Source organism: Callospermophilus lateralis, chromosome 4 (assembly GCF_048772815.1).
Source record: "Callospermophilus lateralis isolate mCalLat2 chromosome 4, mCalLat2.hap1, whole genome shotgun sequence".
NCBI classification, from domain to species: Eukaryota; Metazoa; Chordata; class Mammalia; order Rodentia; family Sciuridae; genus Callospermophilus; species Callospermophilus lateralis.
Window position 1 is genome coordinate 152340740 of NC_135308.1, and position 16000 is coordinate 152356739.

Below are 16000 nucleotides of genomic sequence, written 5' to 3' on the forward strand. Positions count from 1 at the left end.
ATTTGCACCTTTCACATAGACTTGGCTATTTCCACAAATTTACAAATAGAGTAAATCCATCTATGCATATGTATCATTTTTGTCCAGCTGGAGAATTCAAGAGTGCAGGAAGCAAAAGTATCTGTCAGCTGTAAATTATATCCCCAAGTCACTCTGCCAAAAGCCAGCCCTGTGCCCTAATATCAAAATAAGAGCCTCACAGATTCACGTAGGACAGAAGTAATGTTGTATGTTTGTGCATACATTATTCTTATATATTTATAAATTTATTGGAAAATTAATACTGATAAGTACACTGGATTTCTGAACAGACTCCAGGAAAATATTTTATTTTGCCCTAGGAAAGATAGCATATTTGATAAGATGTTTTCATAAATTTTATTTCATGAGCTATAGCTTATTAGTAGAGTACTTGCCTAGTGAGTGTGGCCCTGGCTTTGATCCCCAGCACGCACAGGTGCACGTGTACACACACACACACACACACACACACACACACACGAAATAAAGAAAAAGAAAAGAGAAAATCTTATGGAACAGAAATATCTTTTCCAGAAATATTTTCCAGAAATATATCAAAATCCATTATGATTGTCTTTGCCTGACACATAAGTCACTTAGGAACATTTTAAAGAAGAGCACACTGATGCTTAAAATCAGTCATACCCCTAGAAAGTATTGGAGCTAGAACTGGAAGCCAGGTCTCTTAAGTCCAAATTAAACCAAGCTGTTACTTCTGCTACTTTCTTGGGATTTTTTGTTTTGTATTGTATTTACTGGGTGACATAGCAAAAAGGAAATGAATGGAAAAATGAAGGGAGTTCACAGAATCAAAGGAGAAATTAAAATGTCAGAAACCAAAAAAAAAAAAAAAACATCAGGAATGTAGACTAGTAAAGTCAAAGGAAAGTGAGACTTCATTGTCAGAATGTTAACATGTACTTCAAACATAGGCCATCCCTGACACTGTAGTCACATTCAGAATCCTGGAAGAGTTTGATGGACTTATGACTTTATGACTAAGATAGGCCAATCCTGGCAAGGCCTCTTAATCAATATTCACAAAGGAAAACATGGAATGAGGGAAAATGGCTTCTCAAAGAAAATCAGTACCAAAAGAATGAAGGTGAGGTGTTACTAGACAAAAAAGAGCAGATGCCATAGATAAGAGGGCTACATGTTTCTAACTGAAAATTGGGGCACTTAAGTCAGTGCACCTGTAGAGTTATTTCTACTCCACCAGAAAATTCTTGAGTACATGGGCTATGTTTATTAATCTATCAATCCCCAATACTTGGTATAATACCCAGCACATAGTAGATGCTCAGTAGTTATCATTGAATGGTTGAGTGAATGAATTTGCTCTTACTCCTGTCCCCTTAAAAAAGGTTATAAATGCCTTGAGGGTTGACTTTGCTTTTGGAGCCACATGGATCAGTCAGTGTACTAGCTTGTGGGCATGAAATCTTAGCAGATTCCAGGGAGAAAAGCTGATACTCTGCTGTAAACATATGCTCTTTCTGCTTTACCAATCCTATGCAAGTCTGACTTCTATTAGAATCACCTGGTGTATTAAAATGCAGATGCCAGAGCCCCACCTCAAACTGATTAAATCAGAATCTCCAGGAGCTATGCCTGGGATCATTATTTTTCTTCTTAAAGCTCCCAGGATGATTCCAAAGTCAGCCAAAATTGAGAACCACTAAGCCACACTGTTGCTTTTGTTCAAGATAACTAAATGGGCTTTTAAATGTGTCAGCTATAAATGATTAAACTTGCAGCCTAAATGCTTATTACTGCCACATTGTAATTATATCCACTATGATTTCCACTTTTGCTTTCTCTGCTGGATGCCTTTTAAATAAAAGACTACAAGTCTTTTACTTCTTTATAAACAGAACTAGCAAACCAAGAACAACATTTGCCAGTGGAGAACAGAATTGTGAAATTCTGGGGGTGGTTTGGTTTCAGTGCTGCAAGCAGCTACTCATAAATTATCCTGGTTCAATTGCTGGGTCTGTGAAAGAATTTCAATCTATTCTCCCCCCGCCCCGCCCCCAATCTGCACCTGTGTTCAGTCAGCACTTCTTAGCAGTTACCACCTTATAAATTCTACTAAATGTATAATTTTTATAAGAACTGGGGTATAAAAAGCAATTTGTTTTTAGTGGGGAACCTTAGAACTGGATCTAAAATAAAATAAAGTGGATTTTTCCCTAAAGCAGACAGCCCAGTAGAGAAATATTGCTTCCAAACTTTAAGCCATCTGGAATAGCCTTCAGTATGATTTTATTTGATTTATTTTGTTTGGTTTGTTTGGAAGATGTACTTATAAACAAAAACAAATAAATATCAACTTGTCATCTTAAGTCAGTGGTTTTCAAACAGGAGTGATTTAGCCCCTCTTTGCTCCATCCCCATAGGACATGGAACCATGTCTAGAAATACTTTTGGTTGTTCCAACCTAGCCAGGGGTCAGGAGGTGAGGGAGGTGGGGGGGCATGGAGTACTACTGGCATCTAGTAGGTAGGGGCTAGGAATGGACAGTGCTCCACAGCAAAGAATTATCCAGCCCAAAATGTTAGTAGTTCCAAGATTGAAGCACCCTGTTGTAGGTGAAAAGTTGGAATGTATGGATCAAAGAAATATCTTCATGAGCCAGGGGCTTCAGTAAATAAGGAAGTCTGCTGGCAATTGAGCCCAAGAGGGTTGTTTTGTATTTGGAAGTGGTGTACTTCAGTAAGTCAAGGTGGATGGTAGGTGCCTTCCTTTTCTTGCTTTCTTTCCATTCTCTGAAGAGGGCTGTCTTCACCTACAGAAGCACTTGCAGAGGCACCTTTTGGAGCAAGTTGTGTGGGGTGTAGTTATTTGTCAACAGAAACTACTAATATTTAGAAAATGATAACTCTTAAGCATCTGATGATAATCTATACTATAGTAATATTTAAGTGGCATATGTTTAAAATTAAATGAATTCAAAATCTCATCTCCAGTGATACATATTTTTAATACACAGGAATTGAACTTGGTAAATAAATTTGTTTAAAGTAAAAGGGCAACCTAATCAGACATTGGTACACATTCTTTCAAGTCACATTAGTACGTTAATCATGAGACTCAAGGTCATTGATCTCTTCTTACCACTTTTCTTCTCTCACCTTCCCTTCTATAATGGCCCTTGCTAAATTCTAAGGATTATCCTGAGTGAACTAGATTTTTAGTTTCTGTGTGTTTTCTTGATAGCCTCTTCTCTTAAAAAGCATTAGCTTTTCTTTAGAGTATCTGCTGAGATTCCCTTCCCTCAATCTAGCTGTACTAACTAGTCCTTAAAATAATAATAAAGACAGGTTCCCCAAAAAAGCCTGTCTTGAAAAATTCACTGATCAGCCTACCCATTCTTTCTTGCCCTGGAGATCACTTCCATCTCAGGTAATTTCAGTAGTGAGGTGGCTGTTACATGACAGGGAAGGAACCTGGCTAGGACCTCCTGAGCTTCAGACATCAAAACCAATTCAAGTGGAGATGGCAATCCCCTCTCTAAAGATGTATGGAGAGTTAAGTGAGCTAATATAATAATTGCTAAAACTTACTATACATTTCCTGTATACCAAAATGGTTCTAAGTGTTTCTCATGTATCAATTTATTGAATCTGGCTGTTTCATTTAATATTTTCCTTTATTAAGAAATGAATGTAGTCATTTCTCAATATCATTTTAAAGAAAAGTATAGCTCTTATCAAATACTCAGAGATACCCAGGACCCCAAAATATTTCATAATTAATGCTATTAGTTTAAATACCTTAACAGCATAAAACTCAAGGTCATTTGTGAGCTCATTTCTGACTATCCATCCAGTGCCATCTGCTGCCACTCTTTCTTTTAGTTCATTATGGACCAGAAATACAGATTTGCTGGTAGCATGCAGAATGTGCCACCTGCTGTCTTTTCCAGCTCTTTGAGTGAGTATTCTTGCCTAGAATGCCAGCCCTTTCCTCCTCCTTTTTTTTATCTTCGTGTGTCACTTATGGAACTCCTCCTTAGACTCTCTCCTGGACAATCTCTGCTTCTTCCTCTCCTTCTGTGCCTCTAGCATTTGTCACATCCTGTTATAATTAATTGTTAGCTTATAGGACTGTCTCCCCATCTGGACTAGGGAGGTGATTGTGTCTTTCTATTCATGCTTATTACCTAACATGGCATCTGTCATGTGGAATATACCAATGAAGGGACAGTCAGCTATGGGACAAATTCTGGCCTTTTTATTCTTAGGTGCTCTTGATCAAACTACAGAATGGATAAAAGAATCTGTAAATGAAGAATTACTTTCTCTATCTGAGTCTGCTTTAACTCCTGGGGCTGAAAATAGCTCCAAACCAAGCTTGAGTCCTACAGTGGTGCTAAATAATAGTTACTTGAAACTGTTAAAGTGGGATTATCAGAAAAAAGACTTACCGGAGGTAAGTAAATTTTTTTCTTCCCTAAAGTTTTCCAGTATTTTAATTCTTAAGTTCTAACTTTGAATTGACTGGTCTTTGTTGTATGTGGTTTAATGACTTTACTGAAATCAGATAAAAATGGGAGTTTGGATATGACATTGCTTATTTTATGTTTTAATGGTATTGTGTTGCCTTTTCATTTTTACATTTCAAATAAATATACAGACACTTGTGACAGATGGAGCACGACTTCAGGAACTGACAGAAAAGCTGAATCAATTGAAAATTATTGCCTGCCTGTCCCTAATTACCAAGAATATGGTGGGGGCTGTTACAGAAGGCTTCCCTGAGCTTACAAACAGGTTAAAAAGGATTTCAGCTGTTCTACTTGAAGGCATGAACAAACAGTAAGTTCCAAGTGTTTGTATCTGTTTGCTCTTATATTAAGGCTCTTGTGCATGTGTTTCAGAGAACCAAGAATAACCCTGAACATCTGGATATGATATTCAGGACTGTGCTTTAGAGAAGCTTATCTTATACCTTCTCTTTCTACAATTTCTTTTAATATCTCTTAAGTTTTAAATGTTCTTTCATAGGCAGGAGAGGTGTTTTCCAGGACGAGTGTAGTGCTGCTACTTAACATGGTAGTATTTTGAGAGTACTGTGGCAAAAACAAAAAACAGAAATCCTCTGAGCCCCGTGTTCAGAAGAGTCCTATCAAAGAGGTCTCAGCAGGTTCAATTGTTCTTATTCCATTGTTTTTCTGCAGTGAAATTTTTACTGAGTTCACCAATCCAACCTGCTATGAAGTCTTTAGAAGTGGGGACAGTTCTGTCCTTCAAAGGTGTGACTGAAGTCTAGAGAATGTTTTGTTTTTGGTAAATTTATTTCCAATAGAATACTTCCATTGAATGAAAGAATCCCATTTAGATTTTGCATGTAGATCATTGCATTGAAATCCTATTCAAGTCAGAAAATTCCTACTTTCGTCAATGACCAGATGTTTTTGTGGGTCTTATGTGGGTCAGCTCCTCCTGCTGATTTGCCTTCCAGGTGTTTTCAGGGACATGTCCTCTTTATGTACCAAGCCTTCCACTCGATACTCAAAGAACACATAAATTACTTGATAAAATTCTACAATAGGAACCTGAATGGTTATAGCATCCAAACTTCCCATTTTGAGCTGAAAATTGGAGAAAGAATAGAATTTGCCTTGTGCTACACAAATAGAAAAGGGCCTGAGCCCTAGTCTGATTGTCTCAAAGCCCTGTCCTTTCTGCTGATTCTGGCATGAACCTGCCATGTTCATTTATTTCATATTCTATAATTGGAAAAGGAAAAAGAAAAAAAAAACACATCCTCTGGTTTCACACCTGGTGTAAACATTTTCTCACTCTGAGTAACCCATTGCTTTTCAGAAATTTTTATTTTTAAGTTTACTGAACATCCAGTTCTACTTGCTTATTAAAGTGGAGAATATAGAACCTGGTTACCAGGAGGACAGGCTTTCAGGTCAGGCAGACCAGTGTTTAAATCCCATCTCTGTTAGGGTCCTGTTCAGTATGTGTGAATAAATTCCTGAATCCACTCTGAGCCTTTCTTTCTATGTAAAAGGAGAACAATAATTGTACCTACCTTGGAATTGTGAGAATTTAAGGTGATTCATTGTTTTCTCTGATATGTGGAAGCTAATCTGAAATAAGGGGAGGAGGAAGATTAAAAAAAAAAAAGAGGAAGGAAAAAAGGGGAGAGGGAATTTGAGCAAAATAGAAGATCAATAGAGTAGATTAAGGGGTTTGAGGAGGAAGAAGAAGGGTCCAGAAAAGGGAAGAGCAGTGGAATGAGTCTGACCAAACTTTTTTTTTATGTGGTGCTAAGGATCAAACCCAGTTCGGGGCAAGGGCTCCACCACTGAACCCAGCCCCAACCCCTGACCCAACTTTTGTATGTCTGTGCATGGTTGTGGCACGTGGGTCCTGGCATCTGGTGTATCCACAGGACACTAATTTTAAAAAATAATAAATAAGCTGTAAATGGATTGAAGAGGGATCAGCAGAATGTAGGGAGAGGGTGGGAATGGGGAAGATGGGAAGTGCTGAAGACTGAATCACAGTGGGTTGGGGTCCATGCTTTTTTTATTATGTCTAGGTATATCCTGGTGTTGTATCATAACTAAAACTTTTAATAAGATGATTTATAAAGCACTTAGTATAGGTGTCTAGCATATATTGTGCTTGATGTGGGTAGGCTATTAATAATTGTTTAGTTGTTAAACCATCCTGTTTATAGCTTTATCTGGCTGTTTCATTTAATATTTTCCTTTATTAAGAAATGAATGCAGTCATTTCTCAATATCCTCATTATGGATGGGGTAATAACATCTGTAATATGAAAAAGCAGATGGTCCCAATAGCTAATAGACTCATATGTCATTTATATTTGGTTTGATGATGCCTCTCTAAAATGAGCAGGAGTTTTTCCTTCATTGTGAATAGGAATACTTGGATTATGCTACAATTTAATTTTTTCATTTAGAACGAGAATTCACTGATTGAAAGCTAGTGCAGTACTTTGTAGTAGATAAAAAGTCAGGAGTAAAATTTTTGCCATAGTCTGCCCCAGGGTTGTAAGAACCTCAAAGGCAAGTCCAATGTGGAAGTATAACAGATTCAAGTCAAGGCAGAACATAAAGGATTTATTTTTTATTGCTGTTAATGATGCCAATAATGATATCATTTTTTCTCTTCTCATTGAGCACTTGCTAAGCAATCTATAAAAAGCTAATATAGGCATATAGCAAGTTCACTGGTAGAACCAGGATTTGTACCAAGGTCTGCATGACACCATGACTTATGTTCTAATTCACTCCATTGTGCTGCTTCCTATCATTGGTCTTTGTCTTATCCTTTTTTTAAAAAAAAATTTTTTTAGTTATAGTTGGACACAGTACCTTTATCTTATTTATTTATTTTTATGCAGTGCTGAGGATCGAACCCAGTGCCTGGCCCATGCTAGGCGAGCGCTCTACCACTGAGCCACAACGCCAGCCCCTTTGTCTTATCCTTTAATTCCCATTTTTCACATAGTCATCTTAAAGTTCTTTTTTGTATGGTGAAGTATAATTTGCAATTAGCATTCCTTAAGAGTATGAATCTAATACATGCCTGCCCTTACTACCTTTTCTCCTTACCTATGAAATAACCTACTTCTTAATTGCTTTTTACAATTTTCAGGGCCCTCTGTATACTTGAAATTACTTATAAATTATTTGAAAGTAATAATGGGGTCTTGATCAGTCAAGAGTTTTAGGTAATTTACCTGTGAATATCTTCATTGTTTTTGATTGGTGTTATAGATTTTCTGCTCAGGCATAAAAAAATGAATTGATTCTGCCTCATTTTCCAAGCACATTTAAAAGAAATGTATGAATGTATCCACTTAGAACAACATGTTTATTTCAAGAAGTAAATTTGTATTTTCTGACCCTTTCTGATAACCTATATGTAAATAGAGTTGCAGACTTATTTCAGGGACTACGTATTTTGGTCCATACATTAAGACACTATACACAACTGAGTGGTTTTATGCATTTTAAATTCTGGTATATTGGGAGAGTTAGTGGTTGGAAGGAGTTACTACTTTCTAAGTTTATTCTAGAAGTAATTATTGTTGGTATCAGAAAAAATTGGTAGACATCTGAAATAAGTTGGTATATTTAAAAAAAAAAAAAACAAAACCTGAAGAACAAAAACTTTCCCTAAAGGGGTATCATTTTATTTTTGTAGGACATTTAACTTGAAGGAAGCCCTGAATTCCATCGGTGTTCAGACTTGTGTTGAGGTTAACAAGACCCTGACAGAGAGAGGTTTACCCACTTTAAACGCTGAGGTTCAAGCTAATCTCATAGGTCAATTTTCAAGCATTCAAGAGGAGGACAATTCTATCTGGTCCTTGATTGGTGAGTTGCTCATTTTTTAAAAAATTGGTTTCTGCTTCTGTTCCAATTTGCTTTAACTTGTTGTTTTTGACTAATTTTAAAGGTCAGTCATATTTTAGTCTTAAGCACATTAACAAAAGTTTCAGTTCTGGAGCATTTCAGATTTTGTATTTTCAAATCAAGAATGTTCAACCAGTAAAATCCATACAGATATTCCCAAATCCAAAAAAAAAAAATGTAATATCTGAAACACAGCTGACTCCAAATATTTTAGATAAAGAATATTCAATTTATATTGGCTTTGGAGGATAAATTTTAAAAATATAAATAAATATTAATATTTTCAAAGATCGGGATTCACTGCATCTTGTATAGTGGGGTGAGTGGGGGTGTTTCAGGGCCTACTGTCTTTATCCAGCCAATAGATGTTATGAAGAAAGTGATACAATGCTGCTAGTAACATTAAAATAATATACCATTACACAATTCAAACCAGATGGTAATATGTTCATAAAAAGTAGATGTTGATTCTCTTGTGAGCCACCCTAAGGGAACTGAGGCATGCTTCTTGGTCAGGAGGGACAAAATGCAAAAAGACTGGGAATCTGGGAAGTGTGTCAGGTGACCTCTTTTTTGTACTTGTTGGCCAGGACAATGTCTTAGTGTCAAGCCATGTTGGTGAGTTGAGGAAGTGCAGATTGTTAGGCCTTTTTCTGCTACTTGTGACAAAGAATCTAAACTTTGAAACTACTTGAAGCAAAGAGAACATTTGTTTTCTCACATAACTGAAAAGACCAGCAGTTCAGTTTAATCAGAGTTCACTAGTTTCCCAGCTTCACCTCCCCACTCTGCCGCCTTCTACCTATAGCTCTTCTCATGACAGCAAGATGGCTTCCTCTTCAGCCTACTCTGTCCATGGTTAAGTCAAGCAAAAACAAGGAGTCTGCTTCTCTGTTAGCTCAAACAATGACCCCAGCACTGAATTTTGTTGACTCCATTTGGCCTAACTCTAGGTTGTGGGAGAGAAACTTAAGCTTGAGTCATGTGCTCAGTTTCTGAATCTAGGAACACTCTGCTTTACCTGTAATATCTGATAAGAAAAGGGAAGAAATAGTTTCCTAAATAAAATCAGGGCACTATGACCTTGAGAAGGGAAGAGGCTGGTGTGAGGTAAAAAGTAGGTGCCTGCTGCAGAAGTTGAAGAAGAAAACTAGGAGGAGGAAGAGTGTAGAATTAAAATATACTGACATTCTAGTATTAACCTGCAAGTTTTCTAGTTACAACAATACTGAGTACCCTACGAAGACAGACATATTTTATTTTATTTTATTTTTGAGGTTCTCAATTGGTTTTTCTCATCCTCACTCTGGGGATATGGAATGCTGGGGATCAGTCTGTACAAAACTACTTGGGTGGCCCAAGGCTTCATTCAACCCTGCTCCCAGTAAAGAGGAGCACTACAACATTTGGGGTGTCAGGAGAAGCTGCTGCTGAGAGGGGACAGTTTATAATAATGACACAGACACCTGTGACAGTTCTCACCTGTGTACCTGCCTCTGCTGATTTGCATCTGTCCTCACAGTATGTAGTCTCCAGCTGAATAGTGTAAATCCTGGAGATTGTGTTCCTAGGAGGAGAGGAGTAGAATGGGAACTTAAACACTGTCTAGTCTCTGCCACATACTGCTAGATCCCCACTAGCAGCAAATGAGGACAGAGTAGATGTTTCTTCCTGGTTGTATCCCTGTACAATGCTGAGTCCGTAGATGACATTTGATTAAGTACTTGTAGAATGGGTGAACGTTTGGGAGACCTAGAGAGGTTAAGTAACTCTCCCCTAGGGTCACATAGTTAGCTAGGGCAGAGTTGTGATTCTAACTTAGCCTGTCTGACTCCAGAGCTCATATTCCTAACTGCTCTGACTGGCACCTCAGTCAGAGCTAGAGCCCTACTGCAGTTGGCTGAGTGGCTAGAGTGTCACTATGGGCCCTGTGTTTTTGCATTGATGAGAAAAGTCCTGGCAGTATCAGAAGGGAGAGGGAAAGGTGGCACAAGATGCCTTTTAAAATCCAGGAAAGCAACTTTGGTCTACTGAGCGCTCCCCAGTCAACTTTCCTTTCCTTTTGCAAATTGAAAGCATTTTTTAACCTCACTCAGAATATTGTTGGCCTAGCAACTTGAGTGACTCACTGGAGTATCTCTCCTTTGGCTTGGAAGCCAAGGACACGCCTTTGGCAGGCACTCTGACTGCTCCTAACTGGACAAATGCTCCTGTCACTTTAATCTTCTCCTTAAAACCGAGGAAACAGAATCACTTTTGGTGTAATAGCAATTTTGAAAGGACTTCATTTTTTAAACCTTCATGCAAGAAAATGTTTAGACAATATCTGTGAAGAAACCTGTGAGAGTCAAGCAACCAATCTAAAGGGAAACTTAGTACACAGTTAATTCTGGGTTTCCTGAATGCATTTGGGCTAGAGTAAATTAAGCACTTAGAGAGATCCTTGGCATATAAGGAAGGTTCAACTTCATTAGCCACGGGTTTCCTCCCTGTTCAGAGTGCCCATAATCTATCTCCTGTGTGCTTAGTTGATGTGCTATTCATTTTCCAAAGGGATTGTACTTCCCACTGTATTCTTAACCTTTTGAAATGATCATTAGAAAGGGAATTTTCTTTCAAACCAATTTATTTTCAAATGTGAACAAAAGCCAGGTAAAATTATTTATGGATTATAAAATTATTTATGGATTACCTGCTGTGAAGATTATTTGCGTGCCTGTAGCCTTCTGCACTTTTTTTTTAAAGAGAGACAGTGAGAGAGAGAGAGAGAGAGAGAGAGAGAGAGAATTTTAATATTTATTTTTTAGTTTTCGGTGGACACAACATCTTTGTTTGTATGTGGTGCTGAGGATCAAACCCGGGCCGCACGCATGCCAGGCGAGCGCGATACTGCTTGAGCCACATCCCCAGCCCCGCCTTCTGCACTTTTTAAAAAGTAATTTTCAATTGTCCAAGTGATACATGAATAATCTATTTTTCTTGAAACGTCACAGATTAAGACTTAAGTTATTTGCGCCTGCCTTTGCCAGTCCCATTCATCCCTGGCTCTTTTGTTTTCAGTTTGGTATTTATCTTCGTCAACCTTTTTCATTCCATTCCCACTGAAGTTCATTGAGCATTTTTGATATATCTGCTACATGTCAGACCAGGAATATAAAGATAAAAGAGACATAGCACTCACCCTCATGGGCGCCGGGTCTAAGGCAGGAGACATGCTTACCTGGCAGTGTTATGGCATGATAGTGATAGTAAACACTAGGGAAAGCCACCGCAAGGAGGTAACTTTGGCCCAACATGGAGGGATGTCCTGACTCTGGAGATGAGATGAGATAAAAGGGCATTTTGTTAAGAGAACAATTCTAATACTTGAATGTTGGAAAGTTTGAGGTGTAGGTTGGATATGACTGGAACATGTGATTTAGGGGAGAAGTATTGAAGATAAAGAGCTTCATTAATGTCACAGTTGTCCATATTCGATGCAGTGTATTTTTAGTAAACAGAGAGAGTCCTTGCAGTCACATGAGCTGTAGCAGGCCTAGTTTGCTTTGTACTAGTTGTCCAGTATGGCGCAGCCTGATGAATGTATGCATTTGCATGCTTTCATGCAGTTGTTTCAGACTGGAAACAACTGGAGCATTACATTTGTCGGAAGGTGGCAAACTGCACTGATCATTGGGGTGGCTCTTCTTCAGTGCTTCAGTCACCTTGTGCAAGATGACTGTATGCTTTATTGTCCAAACAAGGACAACTTTTGAGAGTGCTGTTTTTAATTATACTGCAACAACAGGTGTAAACTTGGACTGTCCTGGGAAAACCTAGGTGTGCAGTCACCCTTGCCATGTGGTAAATTGGACCCTTAAATGTATAGAGCTCTATATTTTTCATGAAGAAACAAAAATTTGGATATCATTGTGAAATTCCCTGTTTTTAAGTTACTTCTATTTTAAAAAAATAAACCAAACCAAACAAACGAAGAACAAAACCAAAAACCATAGAGAGGGCCATGCTGGCAGAACCGGTTAACAAGCTAAGCTTCAGTTTATGTAATTGCAAATCCATTAAGGATTTTTTTTTGTAAAAGATACCCCACAAGTGCTCAATGTTTTGTTTTGTTTTTTTAATTTAGTCAACTATTGCTGAATAACAAGTTATCCCCAAACTCCATAGCTTAAAAAATAAAATAAAAGCATTATTACTATCCAGAAGTCTGTGGGGCAGTTGGGTAGTTCTTCTGGTCTTGTTGGAGCATTCATGCATCTGTGGTCAGCTGTGTCTCAGGTTGGTAGTCCTGCTGGTCATTGCTGGACTCTCTCAGGTGTTCAGGAGTTGATGGCTCCAGGCTGATCTAGAATAGTCTCAGATGGAACAACTAGTTTTCTCTCTATTTGATCTCATCCTCTATAAGCTCAGCCTTGTCACATGGCAATGATAGGTGGAGAGAGTGGGCATAAATCGTCCCTCTTGAGGCCTAGGCAAAGCAAGTCATAGGCCAGTCTAGGTTCAAGGGATGGGGAAACATATTCTATCCCTTGATGGGAGGAATTTTAATACCATCTGGCTGCAAAGATGGGTAAAGAATTGGGAGAATTATTGCAATCAACTTACTGCAGTTACTTGTTTTTTAAAAATTATGTATTTAGCACATGCCTGTTATCCCAGCTATTTGGGAGGCTGAGGCTGGAGGATCTCAAGTTGGAGGCCAGCCTGGGCAACTTAATGATATGCTGTCTCAAAATAAATAAAGGGCTGGGTATGTAGTTTAGTAATAGAGTACTTGCCTAGCATTTTCCAGGCCCTGGGTTCAGTCCTCCATTCCCCTTTCCCCCAAATTATGTTCTTAAATAATGGGACAGATGAAGATATCTTTTTTTTTTCCCCTTCAGATAAACGAATCCAACTATACATGAAAAGCCTACTTTGTCTTCCAAGCTCTCAAAAATGCATGCCTCCTGTGCCAGGAGGCCTTACTATCATTCAGCAGGAGCTAGAAGCATTAGGCTGTCAATATGCAAACATCGTGAATCTCAACAAACAAGTGTATGGACCATTTTATGCAAATATACTTCGGAAGCTGCTCTTTATTGAGGAAGCTGTGGGGAAGGTAAATGCTTCATCTCCAACCAACTGAAGACAACTGACATTGGAGACTAGATGGGAAATCCAGCACTTTGGTACCCAGTCCATAACCATCAATGGCATTATAGATATGGCACATTCTTAGTACTATCTGTGGTGCAGTGTTAGCCCAAGCATATGTAATCTGGTAATGTCAGCGTTACAGAAGACACACATATCACATAAACCTTACTTTTGCATCACCTTCAAGTTTAAAACAGACATTTGTAATGAACAAAAAGCAATTTGTAATTAATTATATTACCTATATAATACTTGTTTTCCTAAGCGTTTTTATATGACTTATTCATTCAGCTGATAAGGAGTTGTTTTTCTCATTTGTCACTATCAAATCTAATGATTTTTAATTTTGGTACAACTTTTTAAAGGGTTTGAAAGTTGTGAGAATATTCAAGGCAACTGATGTTCTGAATAAATGAAGTGAAGTAACGCATAATTGTATATGAAGTGTATAATTTCATTTTTATTAATGTATAACAGAAACTTAATAGTAAGTCCTCACATTCACCAAATGTACCAAACCATATTTTGTGATACCAATTGTCAGTATTTATTTAGAAGTTAAATTTATTAAATACATTTTAATGCTATGTATAAACGTTTAGATAAAAATCATTCTTATTTAGTGAAAATAGAAACAAATCCTTTCCTTAAAAAAATTTATTTTAGAGGTTGATGTCTTCTTAAAAATTAACCTGCTCTCTGAGAGAAACAGTTTTAGCACAAATCTCTTAGTGAGTTTCCTTAAATTTCTCAAGCCATAGACAGGTTTATATAAGATTTTAATATTTTTATGTAAATCAGGGATGATTTGAATTGGTTTTCTTATAAGAAGAAGGAAAATTAGTAATAATAAAATGAGATCCCATTCTCCATGAAGTTCTGAAAAAGAAACAGGTGAACTTTGAATTTCTTCACCATTATAACTTAACTGGCAAATGCCTTTTGTTCTGAATAAATCCTTACCTTCTTATAACCATGATGCTCTTTTAAGTAGCATTATTATTTGCCATTTTGGAGCACTGATTACACTTATACAGATGGGCTTATACAGAGCACTTATACAGATGGGCTCTGGTTGTCGCTGGGATTTTAGAAAAGTTGGCTTATGCTGGAATTACATACTCCCTTTAGTGTGTTTAAGTAAGTACTCTCAGTCTATAAAGTGCTTTAATTGCTAAAATACATTTTGGATTATTTGTTTGTTTGTTTTCCAGGGACCCATAAAATTAGTAATTTGGTGAGAAGAGGAAGTAAAATGAATATTCCTCTCTCCCAACCTCCTTTTACTTGCCACATTTTCCACCATTATGGTGTTATCTTCATTATTTTATGAAGTTCTATGAAATGATTGTGTGAATAAATTATCTCCAATCTTTGAATTTTGAAGAATCTGCCAAAATTTTATGAAATTCTGAATATTATTTTTCCCCACAATACCCCACACACAAGTCAGACATTCTGTGTGTTAATCAGCTGTGCACAAGTGGACTTTACTGAAGAGCACATCATGGACTTGCCCATTTTGTTCTCCCTCACTCCCCTCTACCATGTTTCCCTGTGCTTAGAAACCATAAGGTGCTGGAGACTTCGGTTTTCATTTTCTCTGAAGCTGAAGTAGTTTTCAACTAGGCTTATTTTGGGGCATGGGTGGCTGGGTGGGTCTACCAATAGAAATGTAATGCATACATAGTGTGATGTTTTGTTGTTGTTGCTTTCTGAGGTGAACTGTATGCTTAACAGTGGTGTAGATTTTTATTGTCAGATTGGAATCCAGCTGATAACTCATTTATATACTTGATTATACTGCAGTTGTCTGCAGGAAAACAATGTGCAAACATTTTTAAAATGTATATAAAATGAAGGGCATTCTGATTTTTTTCTTTTTTTTTAACATGGCAAAGTAAATCTCAGTGTCTCAAGTCTGGATTTAGGCAACTACCTTTACTAGTATTTTAAAATCATATCCTTTAGCATATTGTTTACTTAGTTTTACTTAAATGTTTACTTCTACTTTTGAGATTTTTCTGACATCATCTTGTTTTGTAGTGTAAATTTTATTAAACACCAATACACACACTTTCATTCTTGCTAAAACGTATACTGTGTGTACTCACTAAATTTGAAAACATTAAAAATTATTTCAAAATAGCCAGTGTCTCTCTTTTCTAACTACTTTTGGGTAGCCTGGGGGTGGGATATTAATTATAGTTGTTCTGTCGAGATTCTCATGCTCACTGCCAGAGCCTTGCAAATATCAAGTCATGTTCATTCATTCAGTCAGCCAGCCAGTGCCATTCGGCTAACAGATTCCTGTTGAGCCTCTGCTATGTGCCAAGAAGTATCCCAGCTTTCATACAGAGATGCATAAATGCTGTCCTGAAGAAGTTTATAATCTGGTAAAAATACAATAACATTTATAGAATAAAC

The 16000-nt window shown here is 37.4% G+C and overlaps 1 protein-coding gene across 5 annotated transcripts in view; it reads left to right on the forward strand.

Moving 5' to 3' along the window:
• The window catches only part of Tcp11l2 (t-complex 11 like 2), a 38939-nt gene extending 23265 nt beyond the window's left edge, over window positions 1-15674 (forward strand). For all 5 annotated transcript variants that reach the window (XM_076855057.2, XM_076855058.2, XM_076855061.2 and 2 more), the window contains 4 exons: window positions 4271-4458; window positions 4663-4844; window positions 8223-8395; window positions 13318-15674. In XM_076855057.2, the coding sequence (XP_076711172.2) occupies window positions 4271-4458; window positions 4663-4844; window positions 8223-8395; window positions 13318-13562 (788 nt within the window). In that variant the 3' untranslated portion in view covers window positions 13563-15674. The remainder of the gene's footprint in view (window positions 1-4270; window positions 4459-4662; window positions 4845-8222; window positions 8396-13317) is intronic.
• The last annotated feature ends 326 nt before the right edge of the window (window positions 15675-16000 follow it).